The 17,129-nt window shown below is 43.2% G+C and overlaps 1 protein-coding gene across 2 annotated transcripts in view; it reads left to right on the top strand.

The window, feature by feature from the left end:
* MAP1B (microtubule-associated protein 1B) overlaps positions 1-17,129 on the top strand; it is a 99,496-nt gene that overhangs the window by 56,364 nt on the left and 26,003 nt on the right. For both annotated transcript variants that reach the window (XM_011959295.1, XM_011959293.1), the window contains exon 3: positions 16,957-17,039. In XM_011959295.1, the coding sequence (XP_011814685.1) occupies positions 16,957-17,039 (83 nt within the window). The remainder of the gene's footprint in view (positions 1-16,956; positions 17,040-17,129) is intronic.

Raw genomic sequence — 17,129 nt, 5'->3', positions numbered from 1 at the left:
AGCTACTTGGGAGGCGGAGGCAGGAGAATTGCTTGAACTCGGGAGGTGGAGGTTGTAATGAGCCAAGATCAAGCCACTGCACTCCAGCCTGGGTGAGAGAATGAGACTCCATCTCAAAAAAAAAAAAAAAGAAAAATATAGAGCAGCCTAAGGAGAGGAGACTTACTGGACATTCTGTGTGAAGAGTTTTCTGATCCTAAATAGCTTTGTAAATAAGGCAGTTATGTTTCTTAGTCTATTTCTTTTCCAAAAGAAGGGAGGATGTGTGATTGCCTCTAGCCCAATGTTTGTAGCCAACTGGATGAGATTCCATGCTTTTACCATCATTGACCCAAACAGGCAACCTAAGAGTTGAGCTTAAACTGCTTCTCTTGCAGCCCACCTGTGTTTTCAATAAGGAATCTGAGTCATGTCTAGATTAGGAATCAGATACTTTTTTTTTTGCCACTTTAGATGCGATCACTTAATAGAATGCTTCCATTTGGTGTGGGATAAAGTATAGATGTAGGAAGGAGGTGTCGGGATCATAGAGCTGCAAGGGCATGAGGTCCTGTGGGAGCAACCTCAGTCTCTTGCTTTGGGGAGGATGGGTGTGTAGATAACCTGCACATTACTCCTGGCCCTGCCATTATCTTGCTATGTGACTTTGGACAAGTCACTTAGCCTTTCTGAACCTTAATGTCTTCATCTGTGAAACAGATGTTTGGAATAGATCCATATAAATTCATATTTCTGTAACCCTGTGTTACAGGCTATAGGACTTTTTTCTTTTTTCTTTTCTTTCTTTCTTTCTCTCTCTTTTTTTTTTTGTTTTTTGTTTTTTGTTTTTGAGACAGGATCTTGCTCTGTTGCCCTGGCTGGAGTGCAGTGGTGCAGTCATGGCAAACCGCAGCCTTGACCTCCCAGGCTCAAGTGATCCTCCCACATCAACATCCCAAGTAGCTAGGATGAGTACTTGCGATGTGTACCACCACATCTGGCTAATTTTTTGTAGAGACAGAGTCTTGTTATGTTGCCCAGGCTGGTCTTGAACTCCTGGGTTCAAGTGATCCTCCTGTCTTGGCCTCCCAAACTGTTGGGATTACAGGCATGAGCTGCCACTCCCAGACTGCTATAAGACTTATAATTGGACTGCATCATTTAATCCCAGAGACCTGGTTCCCAGGGTTTTCACAAGGTAGGAGGCATTGTTTCCTAGTTAAGGTGAGGGTGTTGATAATCTAGGCCAGGACTGTGACAAGGGTGACATCATCTGTGGTATGAAATTTATTTTTAGCATCAGAATTTTGGGGGCATCTTGAGTTGAAGAGCAGTGGTTCCTTCATTGAATGACACTAATTTGGCTATTCTCTGGGTCTCTTCTTATAGTTTAAAAAGGGGCTGATGATGGGCTGGATGGGAACTGTTTCCCTGGTAATGTTGCAAGGTCATCTCTTTGCTGGTGCCAACTTTCTTGTATGAGTTGTAGAGCTCATGCCTGATATGACAGTGGTAATGGATCATAGAAATCACATGCAGGGTAACCAGGGAACCAATACAGTTGTCTTCAGTAATTAACTAAGACATCCATTCTGAGGTGGGTGGGACCTCAGTTCCAGCTCCTCTGCCTATCTTCAGGGACAGGGTAAGGTCTGTGTGGTCTTAAACAGAAGAGCTCTCAGTCTGTTGGGTGAACATTGCTTTCCCTGCGTGTTTTTGCTTGCAAGCGATTTTGTTCAAACAATTTTAGTATTTATTTCTTAGGGAGTTTTCTCTCTCTCTATTCATAGGTGATATTCATAGGTGATACTTACCCATGAATGAGTATTTTTCTTGGAAGAGTCTCTTTCCTTTCTTCCTTGTTTGTTTTTTCCCTCTTTTCAATTGGGTTCACCTGTTAGCAATTGGACATGTATGTCTTGTATGATACACTGTCCTACTGTTGCTATTTTAATACCATGAGAACCTTGAAAGGCTAAAACCAAAGTACAGGACCCACTGAAGCCTACACTTTAGAAATAAAAGGTAATTTTGTCAGCTAATTTGTAGTGGATTTCTTGACCTTAATCTTTCTTGGTCCCCTGGTCAAAATATAGTCACCCAGTTTGTTTTTTTCACATGTCCATATTTTAATTCTTTGCCAATCACTGTCTGATAATTGTCTTAATTATTTGTTTATTTTTGCTCCTCTGCCCCTACTAGAATGTAAGTCTTGCTGACCACTATATCTCCAGGACCTGGGATATGGGAAGTTCCTAATGTATATTTGTTGAATGAATGAATAAATAAATGACTGAATAGATACTGAATAGACTTAAGATACCTTAAGTCATACAATATAGTCAAGTCCGCAGAACCAGAATCTAAAATAAATCAGAATTTAAAATGTTATACATCAGTTGGTTAAAACGCTAATAGAGATGTTACTTACACGATTCAATGATCCCGAAGAAGTCTGTGGCCAGGAGGAAGAACCAAGAACAACCAACAGTCCTGTTCCTGGCCAAAAACCAGAAACAGGACCTCAAGCAAGTCACATGACCTCTTGGGCTCAGTTTTCCCATCCACTAAACAAGAGGATAGGATGTAATGATCATTAGTTCACTTAGCCATTTATTGAACAGGACTATATCACTCTCCTAGATGAAAAAGCAGTGCCATATAACCAGAAACATATTCATTATATACAAAATATACATTACTATTAAAATGTGAAAAGCTCATCAGGGTATCACCCCAATCTTGCATACTGCCAGTAGAACATGTACTGCATGTTGGGAGACACCCTGATAGAGCATTCTACGTGCTATGATAGAGCAAGCTGCAAAGCCTAACTGTAGAACCAGATAGACTAGAAGGGAGAAATCCTAGTGATAGCAAACATTTCAGTAGCTCTGAGATCCCATCATGTTCTACCCTCACAACAACTCTTAGAGTAGGCATTATTATTATCCCCATATAACAGACAGGGCTCAGTGTCACTTGCTCCAAATGACACTAGTGGCAAGAAGACTTAAACCCAGGTCTTCTGGCTGCAAGTCCCAGGCCCTGAAATTTTACACTGTAATATGCTAGCTGTGGTTTGGCAAATGTGGGAGAAACTACATCATGTACAAGGTATATCCCAGCACTTTAAGCCTCAGAGAGTTTCTTCAACATTTTCTCCTAGAGTAGTAGCTTCTGTGGCTTATACAGAGCCTCCCCAAGCAGCATTGACTTTTTCATGATAGTCAACAGAATCCAGAGAGGTAAGGACAGTGTGCAGACCCCTTTCCAGCCTCTGGGGGGGGAAAGAGGTGGCCACTGGAACCTTGGTGGAGAGGAGTATTCCAGGATCCCGGTACACAATGGGCATCTGTTTGTAAAAATGCATGTGAATTTGGCCTCCAAAATATTCCATGTAGTTTAGTTCTGGAAACTGTGGCCCACTGACAACAGAGCAGTGTTCACTCCCTAGAGAGGCTGAGACAGCAGCTTCCCAGCACTCAGAGGTGTCTCCCTGATTCTTCCCCTGGCTCTGTGAGATAACTCCCTTTAACCCTTTTTTTGTCTGCAGCCAGCAAGACCTGGCGATAATGTGAGGCCGGAGGCCTAGCTAATCCTCCCTGTAGAAATCCAACAGTGAAGCGTCTTGTCTTTATGACTATTCGCTGAGGATGTGTAAAGGGAGATGCAAGCCCCAGGCAGCAGTAGCTGGCTGGTTTCCAGAGTCAAAACTGAATTAAAAACTCATTAAGTAGTACTCTGAGCCAGCAAGCTGACTGGCTGCGCAGTGCTGGGAAAGCTGATGGCGGAGGAAGGGAAGGGGTGGCATCTTCTGTTGGCAAATGGCAGACTGTGGGCAGGACGGGGCAGTCCAGGAAACAAGACGAAACACAGCCCACTTGTCTGTCATGCAGACATGTTTGTGAGTATAGCTTTTGGTACAGCCACATAATGTATGCTAATTGCTATATTCCTTCTTCTTCTTCTTTTTTTTTTTTCCACGGGAAATGGCTCGGTGAGAAACCTCTGAAACCAAAGAGGCAATGCAGAAATGCCAAAATGCAGACATTACAAAGAGAGAGGAGGAACAAAGGGAAACAGGGAATCCAAATTTACATCATGGTTCTGCTAAATTACCACCTTCCTGGTCCATGCAAGTCGTATGGAAAATAAGTGAGCAGAATTTCCTATTTGGGTTGATTTTCACTACATCTATCTGATAGTTTGCAATTTGTTAATTGGATTTTTTTAAAACAAGAAGCAAAAATTTTACCCCCAAGGACTAGAAAGTTAGCAAGTTAAGATGAAACTGCAAAGTAATTATCAGAGCTTCCGGAAAATATTAATAATACAGTATGAGCTGGTTCTCTCTCTACTACTTTTCTGAACAGGACACTTCTCAGTTGACCACAAGAGTCAGATGCAAACTGGGGAAAGCACACAACTGAGCCCACTTAAAAGAATCATCCATCTATAAGGGAAAGACTCATTCAGAATATTTTGTATGTGCCAAGCTGTGTACCTCTAGTGTTCTGTTAGATATCCTTTTGCAACTGTCATTCTTTAAATCAAATAAAAACAGACCAAGATATTAAAGGAATGCTTTGTCTAACGAAGCAAGAGTGCACAGACATTTTATATTGAAAGAGAATGGACCAGAAATGAGAAATATGTTTTTACTTTGTCATTGGAATCAAAAGAAGTATTGATAAGTAGACTTTCTTTCCCCCAATAACCCTTAATTTTTTAAAATAAAAATGTAACATTCTTTAGAGCAATTTTGTAGATATGAAACAGGAAATTTTATAATGAATTTGATTTGATATGACAGAAGGAAATGCAGTTATTTTTCAGGGCGATATAGATAACACATTAAGGCATCATCTTCTGTTGTTTAAGAACTATGAGAAAAAAGTGAACTGGAGTCGGGAATGTGGTTCGGCTCTCCTCTGGAGGGATAGCTGACCCACAGAAAGCACTGCTCCTCCACTTGGCTCCTGCCCCTGTCCAGCTCCTGTCACTTGGCCAAGGCCCTGAGCTGAGGAGGGCCTCAGGCTTGCTCAGCTCCTGCCTTTCCAATCCTTAACTTTGAAGACTTGCATTTTCCAGATATCTGAGTTTACGCTGAGCAGTGGTGCCCTCTGCAACTTTAGGGTGCTCCATCTCACCTTCCTGCTTCTCCAGCGACAGCCTCTACCTCAAAATAAATGAGGTGTTCGGTGTTGCTTTCTGGGCAGAAATCCTATGTTCTTTCAGTTATACTCCAGAGCTCTGGCAGAGCTTGATTTGGTCCATTTTTCTCTAGGGCCGACTTACCTGTTGGCATTTTTACAGGGACAAAATGTGCTCCCTATTTATACTATTTTATTTGTGAAAGAGCAAAGAGTAATACATTGTAAGAACTTTGATTAGCATACATATGGATCACTGCATATATTCCAAGTGTATATGAATACACACAAAATACCCAATGGAGAATAATGCAAGACAGGAATGTAGAAAGTGATTTTATGCATACTTGTTACTTCTCATGTAAATGAAAATCTGGGGATTTGCTCAAGGGCAAGTTTCCTCAGAGTCTCCAGGTTATTTCCCTCCCTCCTTGAACTCATTTTAAACTAAAATTTCAGCTATCTTTTTAAAAAGAAGATAGAAGAGGATAGAATTTATTTGACTACCTTGTTTGACTTGCTCTTTGTCAAGGGTTTCAGACCTGTTTCTCAGGAGAGCTACGTCTGTTGGTTCAGAGTACGTTTATCAATGCCTTGAAAATGCCCATTGGTCAGATTTGGTTGAATTGCCTCAGAAACAAATGTCTGTTTGTTAAGTAAACCATTGATTAAATATATGGCCCAGAACTTAATTCCTTTGGTTTACTACATCACGTTTTCCTAAATAAGCAGATGTATTCTTTCAGTTATAATCTCCCAAAGGTCAATGGTATTCATCTTAAAATAAATAAAAACTACATTGTTAAGGTAAGAAATTAACCTTCAGCAAAAAATGTGATTTGGGGACATGCTGTGGCACCCCTTTAATAGTGACCTTGTGAAGACCTTGTAGTTGAATATAAAATCAAAATGAAATCTTTCTAGTGATGCCTAATTTTAATTCCTGAAGAGATCTTACGGGGTGGCAGAATGACCACAGGCAAAATCCAATGGGCGTGTGAGAAAACCAAACACACAACTCCTGAAACTTTGGGGCAGTTTTTGGCCCTAATCACTTGGAAAGAGCTAGGCAGTGTCTTCTTTTTAATTATTTATGCACAGCAGTGGGCTTTCTGCTAATGGTGGCCTGGGTGTATATTTTTCAGATCCTGAAGGTAGATCACCTGATTTGCTTACTTCTAAAGACAAAGTAAGCAAATCACACTTTGAGTGCTTACTTGGCTTGTTAAATCCCTCTGAGTGGGATCTAACATAATAGTGTGGACTGAATCACACACACATTTCAATCCACACTATTATGTTAAATCCCACTCAGAAATGGAGTGTTTGTGTGTAACTATGGGTATGTGTATTTTTAGTTCTCCTGTTTTGCAAAAGATTGTCATCACCTGAATCCGTATAGGTGGAAGGCTCGGATCTAAGCCCTGTAAGATTTACATAGAAATTGCCACCTTCACAGGAAGTTCAATGAGAGATACATGAAAGTATGTGAAAGCATTTTGTTAACTAGAGTCTTATAAGTTGGTTGGAGGCAATAGCTCATATAAATACTATGTACTTCCTCTAATTGAGCTATATAGTATAGAGACTCTTAACTGCTATCCCAGAAATTGAGGGTAAGAGACAGCTCTGGGAATTGAAGTGGACAGAGAGATATTCCCAGAGGAAATAAAATTATGAGCTGGACATGTAAGAAATGGATTAGATTTAAGTGGGCATGATGCCTTATTTTATGGCACAGTAAATCCTATCACCAAACAACACTCTTTATTTAAAACAACCTTCAAGCAAAGTATCCCAGTAGGGCAAAAAATGAATGCAGTGACCAACTGGCATGAATATCCGATATACTAAAAATTTAGATTCCTGTTAGTGGAAATTAAATGAACACATCAGCATTGTAAATCACCGGTTTATTTCATGTAAGCTTTACTAGTATGGCTCTTTAAGTTGAATGCTATTAGGTGAAATGAAAAACTCAATGGCTAATTTAAAACCCAAGGGCCTGCATCCTACCATTCAAGGTATGATTCTCCATAGGCCTGAGTCAGCAGCAAGCTGGGTTTCACATCTCTTTATCTGCTATAAAAACAATGATATGAAGGGAAGCTTACAAGAAGGTCAATTCTGTGTGATGTTTCCAAGAGAGTACTCAATAGTTCGTGCAAGTATTTACCCTTTACTAAATATTTTTTTTAGCCTTTTAATAAATATTTTACTGCTGAAATATAGGGTTTGGATTTGGTTGAGGGAGAAGTGGTGAAGAGTTTAGTTGGAGAAAGTTCTATTAAATTTCTCCTGCTTCTGCCCACTGAGAGGAGCTGGGACTATCCCATACACAGTGGCTCAGTATCCCCTGTGGCAGAGCCTCTGAAGAGGTGGTCAGAACAGTTTACCTGCCAAAACCTTGTTGCATGGTCCTCTTTAATGTTTAATATAGCCAGACGTGGTTGTTCACGCCTGTAATCCCAGCACTCTGGGAGGCTGAGGTGGGTGGATCACCTGAGATCAGGAGTTCGAGACCAGGCTGGACAACGTGTTGAAACCCTGTTTCTACTAAAAATACAAAAAATAATCCAGGTGTGGTGGCAGGTGCCTGTAATCCCAGGTAGTCGGGAGGCTGAGGCAGGAAAATAACTTGAACCCAGGAGGCAGAGGTTGCGGTAAGCTGAGACTGTGCCACTGCACTCCAGCCTGGGCAACAAGAGAAAAACTTCATCTCAAAAATAAAATAAAATAAAATAAAGCTTAATATATAGAGCTAAAACATCTACCCAAAGCTTTATGTTCACGTAGCTTATCAGAGTCTTCAAAAGTGACACCCTTCTCTGGCTGCTGCATGTCAGGACAACATAAAGAGAGCAGGAAAGGTTAAAGTGAAAGGGGGAAAAGACTTAAGTCTTCCCTGCTCAGAGTAAGGAAAAGGAGTATAGTAAAGAGGAAAACATGAGCAAATATGATGGCTTTTCGGGGGCTATTTTTGAGATTAACATAGCAAAGGATAGTGCCTGAAGATGCAGTAGAGGTCTTGAAAGACCATCTGTGGGCCGAGAGTCTTAAAAAAAGGCATTTAACAGTATAAGAAGGACAGCTGCAGTGGCTCACACTTGTAATCCCAGCACTTTGGGAGGCTGAGGTGGGAGGATCACTTGAGCCCAAGAGTTTGAGACCAGCCTGGGCAACAGAGTGAGACCCCATCTCTACAAAAAACAAAAGAAATTAGCTGGGCATGGTGGCACACACCTGTAGTGTGAGCTAATTTTTGTATTTTTTGTACAGATGGGGTTTCACCCTACTGCCCAGGCTGGTCACTGTATTTAAAGACACCTGGAGTTGGCTCCCCTGACAGGTTACTACATCGCCCTTCACTCCATGTGCCTTTTTTATTTTTATTTTTATTTTTAATCTGTCGCTTCTGTACTTTGTTGAAGATGTGACCCTTAGGCTATCTTATCAACCACAGCTGGTGCCAGGATTGGGTTTTCTACTTAGGTGCCTTCCAGGGAGCCCAAGTTTCAACACCATCTATATTATTTATTTCTGCTTCTTTCAGCCAGAGGATAAAACAGAGAAAAAGGGAGCAAACTTCTTCCTTCCCCTGTCTTTCACCTTAACCTTTCATATCCTTGATTCTCATCCCTTTGCCTTGAGAATTTTTAAAAGGGAGAAGAAAAAAAGGAAGAGGGGAACCTAAGAGAATGGGACTGGGTAGGAGAGAAACACCGAAGAGAGGTTCTAGAAAGCAGGTCAAATGAGAATCCTGCACATGGAAAACCAAACTGAAACCACTGAAAACAAAAAAGAAAACTAACAACCACAAGGTCAGGAAGTATAGAGAAAATTAGGTACAGACTCAAGTTAGGTAATAACTAAATTCCCTGTAACACAAAAGATATCCAAGGTAAAAAAATGTTGTCTAACTCACAAGCAATGATCACTTTATTTAAACTAAAGAAAATTATTTGCAAAGTCTCCTGAACTTGAGTATTTTTTATTCTCTTAAAAAAACAAGTGTTCAAAATTTGGAGAGCCATAGATTCAGTAACATGTATCAGAGATGAAACAGATGCATAAACAAAAATATATTTCCCACAGAAAAGAAATGTCATTTCTAGGAATATCGAGGGAAGGTGGGAAAGAACTTGGTTGATGGTTCAGCAGAAACCAAGAAGGAATTGCCCTCAGGACGTGTGTGGGAGGCCATAAGGGTGCCCTGCTGGGTCCACACACACGTGCGCGCGCACACACACTCACACACACACAGACAATTCAGCAGGCGTTGACTGACCAGCAGCCAGTCCTGGCTGCACACTTAAACCTCTTACAAAGGAGAATCTTGGCATCACAGCTTGAAAATCTTCATTTTGGACGGCAGTGGATCAGGAAAAGGAGAAAGGAATAGTGTCACAGCCCTGACCTTGGCCTTGAGTGGCCTCATGGAGCGTGACAAGGGTACCCAGGCCTGTTCTTCCACACTGTCAAGTCAGTAAACCTCAGCTCTTTCATCCATGAAGAGAGGATAATATTTGCCCCACTACTTCATAAAAATGCTGTGAGACTAAACAAAGAACTACCTGAAGGACAAAATGCTTTGGCAACTCTAAGGCGCTCTACACATGTAAGGTTTTATTGCTGTATTCTGGTGATGGTCTCTCTGGTGATCAAAGGATTAGATTTTGTCACTACCCATTTCTATGTATTAGCCTTGTATTCAGTCATTTTTGGACCCAGGTGGGATGGCACCTGGCACATAGAAGGTGCTCCAACGTGTGCATGACCTTAAAACCAGCATGCATATTGAATTATGCTTTTGCCACCTTTTTGCTCATGTTCCCTGTTGCCTCTGAGACACCCAGCCTAGAAAACGTTCTTTTCCAAGCCTCAGGCTGAGATGTGCAAGAGTGGAAGAAGGTGAAAAGATGAATGAGTTGATTGGGGGAGTTAATTTGATGCAGAGGACCTCTGAGAGATCCAGCTCCCTCCAGGGCTAGGAGTTTTACTTCCCTGGAGACAGATTCTGTGTAATTTCCTGGTAACAGCTGGCCTTCTGTTTTCTGTGCTGATGCTGTTGGTCTTTGGGGATCCGTGGCTTTAGAACTAAGTCTCCTAGCACCTTTGTTTTCTAACAGTACCTCTGTGGCAGGGGTGAGGGTTTTGCGTCTCACCGTGCCTTGGGATCATGTCCTCCCTCAGGGCTGAGGTGGGTTCTTGCTCCAGGGGAGCCAAGGAAGTCTTCTGTTAGGCTAGGTCGCCTTGATCCTTCTCCTGGACCCTCTCCGGAGCTCTAAGCTGGGGCACCTGGGATGGAGAGCTGCTCATTGTAGCTTCTCAGAGCATGGTTACTGGGTAACCTATGTTCACCTCTTTCTCTTTCTCTCTGTTTTTCTTGCTTAGAAATGATGTGGTGGGATAGAGGGGCACAGGGAGAACCACCTGGGGCTCTCAGGAACAGGCTTCTGTGCTGCTCGTGAGGCTTCCTTATTTGCTGGCATCTTTCCTCCCTCTGCGAAGGAAGTTTTGGGGATACCTTCCTGCCAGGCCTCTGGGCCCCAGCGTTAGTTGACAGGGATAGAGAGGACTTCTGTGAGGGGCTCTGGAAGAAAAGGTTCACTACAAACCTCTGCTGCTTCAGGCGTCTCCCCTCCTGCCTCACCAGCTCCTGTTCTCTTCAAATCAACCACACATTTGCTTTAGCTGCCATGTGGGTTTCTGCAGAAAGGAGGCCTGGAGCTGGAAATGATTTCATACCAAAAGCTGCTCTTACAAGCTACTGGAGACCTGCTGGTTAGTTATTAATTCTTAGTTCCTGTACCAAGCACCTTTCATTTCTTGCTCTTAGCCGTTTAGCTACATTTTACTCTTGGGAGTGCTTTTTGCACAAGGGGTCGGAGGTTAGAGGTTTCCTCTCAAAAAAATTCACTTTGGTAAAGAGGTTGAGTTGAATAACTCTGACTGCTATCATTTTCTCTTCCTTCCCTTCCTCCCTCCCTTTTTTCCTTCCTTCCCTCCTTCCTTCCTCCCTCCCTCCTTCTCTTCTTCCTTCTAATGAAAACAGACTTTGTTTTTTTTATTTTTTGAGGTGGAGTCTCACTCTGTTGCCCAGGCTGGAGTGCAGTGGTGTGATCTTAGCTCACTGCAACCTCTGCCTCCCAGGTTCAAGCAATCCTCATACCTCAGCCTCCCAAGTAGCTGGGATTACAGGCATGCACCACCATGCCTGGCTAATTTTTGTGTTTTTAGTAGAGACAGTGTTTCACAATGTTGGCCAGGCTGGTCTCAAACTCCTGACCTCAAGTGATCCACCTGCCTCGGGCTCCCAAAGTCCTGGGATTACAGGCATGAGCCACCGTGCCCGGCTTGAAAACAGACTGTAAAATCAAGACATTTAGTGCTTATGGTCTTTCTCGATTGACCAAACTTTACTTTCAGCTAAATCAACCCAGTCCTTTTTTATCTCACGTATTTTTCTCTCTAACTCCAGAATCTTCACATTGTAAGTTATTCCATTGTTGAATCTGGGCAGGCGGCTGGAAGTAGTTGGTAGGTGAAGAGAGGGCGGCAGTGGGAGCTGACAGAGCAGAGAGGCGGAGATGGGGGCAGGACGACTTTTCTCCTGACTAAAGCCCCTGCCCATGCCCTGCCCCTCAGTCCTGGTTACCAATAGTTCAGGACCCTCCTCATCATTTCCCTTTCATACTGAGTAGAAATCAGAGGCTTTCTTTATTCTTCAATTACCATTTCTATTTCCTTCTTCCAAAACCAGGGTGAAGCCTCTGAGGGGTGTGTGTGTGTGTGTGTGTGTGTGTGTGTGTGTGTGTGTTTGTGTGTGTAGATGAATCCTAAACTCTGTGGAGAAGAATCCCGCAAGCATCCTAGAAATTTACATACGTAGATAATAACATTTTGCTTTAAGAGATTTCAGAATCAATTGAATATAGTTAAACATAAGCTACTAAAAAAGCCAAATCTTATAAGACACATAGGTTCAATTAATCTGACACGTTTTCAAAAAGGAATAAAATCCCCACAATAATCAAAAAATGCAGGCTTCCTTTTGAGTTCCAAACACAGCTTTGGGAGAACACAAACAAAAGTCTCATTGTCTGCAAGGCCCCTGCTGCTTCGAGGGTCCTCAGACTGTCCTCTTTTGATTCTGAGGTGGCGCGGACCCCTTTTGTCACACACAGTCTTCTCCACTGCCCCCGCCCCCGACCCAGGTCGAGGCTTCACAATCATGCTGAGTTTTGTGGGGAAGCCCTCAAAGACTTTTTCTTATGAAGCAATAAGTGACACAGTCATTCCAGGTCGAGCCCCCGCTTTTGCTGCCCTCAGACCGATGCGGATGCCGGGGAAAGTTAACTATTCACCGGGCTGCCTAAGGGTTTCCCTGTGAGGTGTTGAATGGAGAATGCGGACTACAATGGTGGGGAGAGAGGCTGGAACCCGGCCGCCTTTCTTTCCTGGGAACTTCTTTTCTGAAGCAACTGAATGAGACCTTTACAAGCCAGGGTGGTGGCCTCCCTTCAGAATGCCTGGCCCGTTTCCCAGTGTGAAACATTCCCCAAATATGCAACTTTGTGAGCATCCCAGTCGCCTGCGCTGAGAACCCACCCGCCTGCCGCAGGAAAGCTGGCACCCACGGGGATGCCAGGGGTGGGGGCGCGTCAGGGCCCCTCTGCCAGGCTTGACCAGATGCTGGGGTGGCCCGGCCCCACTTTACGTCGTCCCGGGAAAGAATCTGGCCAACAGTCTGGCTGTGACAAGAGCTAGAAGCTTCTCTCTCTCCCTTTAAATCCCCTCCTTCATTCAAATCCGATCCTATAAAAAGGCTTTTGTTGAAGAAGCAGCCATGGCATCTTGGTGCATGTCTGTGCCATTCCTCTCAATATTTCCAAAGATGGACAAAAGAGAACATCGTTAGTTGAATTCCTGGGCAAACTGGTCTGAAGATTGACTTGGAAGGAGTGGAGGTAAATGGCAGCTGTCACGTGGCATTTGTTTTGTTTGCAAGTGATGAAGCCAAAGAAAGGGACTGCTGGTGGATGGTAAGACGCCTCCTGCCATGGGCCACCTCGGCAGCAGGCAAGCTCACTGTGTGTTTGGGGAAGAGCGTGATGTGGAGGCGGGTGGACTGTGCAGGCTGCTGTCGCCTGGACATGGGTGTTGAAGGGTGCGGTTAGCAAGGCTGAGGGCATGGTGTAGGATCACTTCAGAAAGAAAGAGGCTCTGATTTCATTACCATCACTTGCGGAGGGAGCCACTTTACATACCTTGCTCAAGTCTACTTGTATGGATTCCTGCAGAATACAGACATGATGACAGTCATATTCGGACATTGCGCTGCCTGATGCTCTGGGTGCCCACAACAAAATTGTGACCAAAGAAATGATATTCCTTCTCCTTGGTCTTAAGCTTTTGCTTAATTTCATCTCAACCTAGTGCCTTTGAAGCTCTTGAAACCTTTGTTTCAAGAAGACCACTGATGGAAAGACCTAGAAAGAGGATAGTTTCATGTGTCTTGCCAATTTTCATTTTATTCTTTGCTTATTTCAGTTGATTTTCTTTTGCTTTAGCTTTAAATGTACATGGTTGTCAAAACCAAAAACAACCAAAATGCCAAAAAGCAATGTCCAATAAATTACAGTATTTAGCATTCATAATAAATTAACTTTCTTTCCTGTGGTTTATTCTTCTTAAGCCTCAGTTCTTTATCTGCTCAAACTGTGGGACTTTGTTCTGTTTTGGAGTTTATTTTTAGGCTTTTGGAGTAAGACATCACACATTTTCTCTTAATTTTAACTTCTTTTATGTGGGATATTCTGCCACGTTTGCCTTTTTTTGGCCAATATTCTTCTCCTAATATTTTTTGCCTTCCTGCTTTTGTAAGCTCATCTCTGATTTTATTTCTTTGAACCTTTCCCTAACTGTCTTTTGGCATTTGGTGTCTGTGCCTTGTCTATTTTAACAAATTTTAGTCCAGTAACCAACCCATAGGGCAGCGAAGCAGAAGGACTCTAGATCCAGGTGACCTGGCTCCAAATCCTGGCTCGACCACTTACTAGTTGTGTGACTTTGGGCAGGTTAATTCTCTTCTGTAGACTCATTGCTCTTGACAGTAAAGGGGGATAATCATAGTACCTATGTCACAGAGCTCTTCTGAGGATTAAATGAAGCCATGTATGTCTTAGAACAGTGCCTGACACCATTATTGTTCTGTTTAGGCTTCCATCTGTGATGTGGGGTTTGTTGGTAAATGTTAGCTGTTAGGAAAAGTAAGATGGTGGGGGAGAATGGGCTTGGTAACAGTGATGGTGGTTGGTGGTGACTATTTCAACATGTTGCTGTTTCTGTAGTACTTCTGGTCCTTCTTGATATAAAGGAAAAAGAATCAGTGTATCCTGGACTGCTTTATGTTTTTCATTTTCTAATTGCTTCATTGAGATCTAGTTTGCATACCATACAATTTACCCATTTATAGTGTACTAGTGAATGTTTTTTGGTATATTATTAATTTTTAACTCATGATAAAATATATATAAAATATAAAATTTGCCATTTTAACTATTTTAAAATGTACAATTTGGTGTCATTAATTACATTCACAAGGTTGTACAACCATCCCCTCTTTTTTTATTTTATCAGTTTTTTGAGACAGAGTCCTGCTCTGTTACCCAGGCTGGGGTGCAATGGCATGTTCTTGGCTCACTGCAGCCTTGACCTTCTGGGCTCAATTGATTCTCCTGCCTCAGCCTCCCATGTAGATGGGACCACAGGTGTGTGCCACCACACCCAGTTTTTTTGTTGTTGTTTTTGTTTGTTTGTTTGTTTGTTTGTTTGTTTTTGAGATAGAGTCTGACACTGTTGCCGGGACTGGTGTGCAATAGTGCAATCTCGGCTCACTGCAACCTCTGCCTCCTGGGTTCACATGATTCTCCTCTTGCCTCAGCCTCCCAAGTAGCTGGAATTACAGGCACACATCATCACAGCCGGCTAATTTTTTGTACTTTTAGTAGAGACGGCGTTTCACTATGTTGGCCAGACTGGTCTTGAACTCCTGACCTCGTGATCCACCTGCCTCGGCCTCCCCAAGCGCTGGGATTATAGGCATGAGCCACTGCACCTGGCCATTTTTTTTTTAGACATGGGGTCTCACTTTGTTGTCCAGGCTAGTTTTGAACTCCTGGGTTCAAGCAATCCCCCTGCCTTGGCCTCCCAAAGTGCTGGTATTATAGGCAAAAGCTACTGTGTCCAGCGTTCATCACCTCTATTTTAAAAACATTTTCATCACTGCAAACAGAAACTGTACCCACTCAACAATAACTCCCCATTCCCCTTCTCTTAGTCCCTGTTACCTTCTAATCTACTCTCTAACTCTATAAAGTTGCCTGTTCTGGAGATTTCATGTAATTGGAATCACTATATTTATCCTTTTGTATCTGGCTTATTTCATTTAGCAGACTGTTTCCTAGGTTCATCCATGTTTTGGCATTATCAGAACTTCATTCATCTTTATGTTTGAATAATGTTCCATTGTATTGATACACCACATTTTACCCAATCATCCATAGATGGACATTTGGGCTGTCTTACCATTGTGAATAATGCTACAATTAACATTGGCATACAAGCATCTGTTCAGGTTCCTGCTTTCAATTCCACCTGGAAGTGGGATTGCTGGGTCATACAGTAATTCTATTTTAGCTTTTTGAAGAACTGCCGAACTATTTTTCTAGAAAACAGTTGCTTTTGGTCATTCTTTCCTCATGTATTTCTCTCCTCTGGTGTCTGCCTCCCTCAGATTCTATTCCATTTCCTCCTGCTGCCTGAGCGTCATTGTACTTCCAAGCAGCAGACAAGTTTGTGTCTACCCTCCCACCCATGCGTCTCCCTCCCACATTTCAGAGAGAACACCCACTTCCCTGTCCTTAGCAGCTGCCCAAGCCTGTATCACCAACTCTGGCCGTACATCCGCCTAATCATTTCATCCCATTGTCCAGGGAGGGGGAGTCTTCGTAGAAGGTCATGCACAGGTCTCCGTCTCCTTTGGCTGGAGGGCTGGTTCAGCCACGGAATGACCCTAGGACCTGTGAGTGGGGGGAAGTCAGGGATGTGGAGCCACAGCCCTGCAGGGTTTCAGCCTTCCTTAGACAGGCGGTCATCACACCCAACACCTTGCTTTATTGTTTTCCATCCATTGTGCATATTTTTAGGGGGCAGTTTGGCCACCCTGTTTCGTGGGAGGGTTGTTCTCCACTTTTCATTTGCTTACAGTGTCTCCAGTTTCCTATGAGCAAGTGAATTAATTAATGAATACTCCAACAGACTGTAAGCCTGCCTCAGACAGCCATTCTGATTGTTGGGCTAATTGTTAGCTGGAGTTTCTGGATGTCATTCATTTCACAATAAGGCTCCTAATTAATCTCAGTGCAGTTCTCACCAGAAGAAAGGCTGATACGGAGAAACATCCCCAATTACCATGAGAAAGGAAATGTCAAGAGCCCCATTGAGTTTTCCTGGCACCCACCCTTGTCTCAGATGAAAACCGCCATTACCGCAAGGAGGCTGCCTAGACCGACCCTGAAAACGGGAGAGTGTGAGAGCAGGAGGAGCCCCCGACCACACAAACGCAGCTCCGGGAGGAACCTGCTAGTGGCTCTTTTTTAATAGCACCAATTATGTTTCCCAAAATGATGTAGAGAATCTCGGAGCTGTGTACCACGTCGGAGGCAGAAATTCCTGTGCTGTCCCAGGAGCAGGCAGGGCAGTTTTCATCTGGAAAAGCTAAAGGTCTCCCCTTTTGTGTGTGTTTTTGTGCCTGCAGGACAAAAGATCCTTCATCACCGAAGTGACGTTTTAGAAACAGTGGTCCTGATCAACCCTTCTGATGAAGCAGTCAGCACTGAGGTAAGCATTCAGCTCTGTAGAATCTGGGGCCGGGCCCCACACACTGGCTAGGGACCCAGCGGATTAGAAGGGCTGGGCAAATGGGGGCAG

The sequence above is a fragment of the Colobus angolensis genome, unplaced genomic scaffold, assembly GCF_000951035.1.
Source record: "Colobus angolensis palliatus isolate OR3802 unplaced genomic scaffold, Cang.pa_1.0 Scaffold49, whole genome shotgun sequence".
NCBI classification, from domain to species: domain Eukaryota; kingdom Metazoa; phylum Chordata; class Mammalia; order Primates; family Cercopithecidae; genus Colobus; species Colobus angolensis.
The sequence above is the reverse complement of the archived record's forward strand: the minus strand, read 5'-3'. Positions and strand labels throughout refer to the sequence as shown.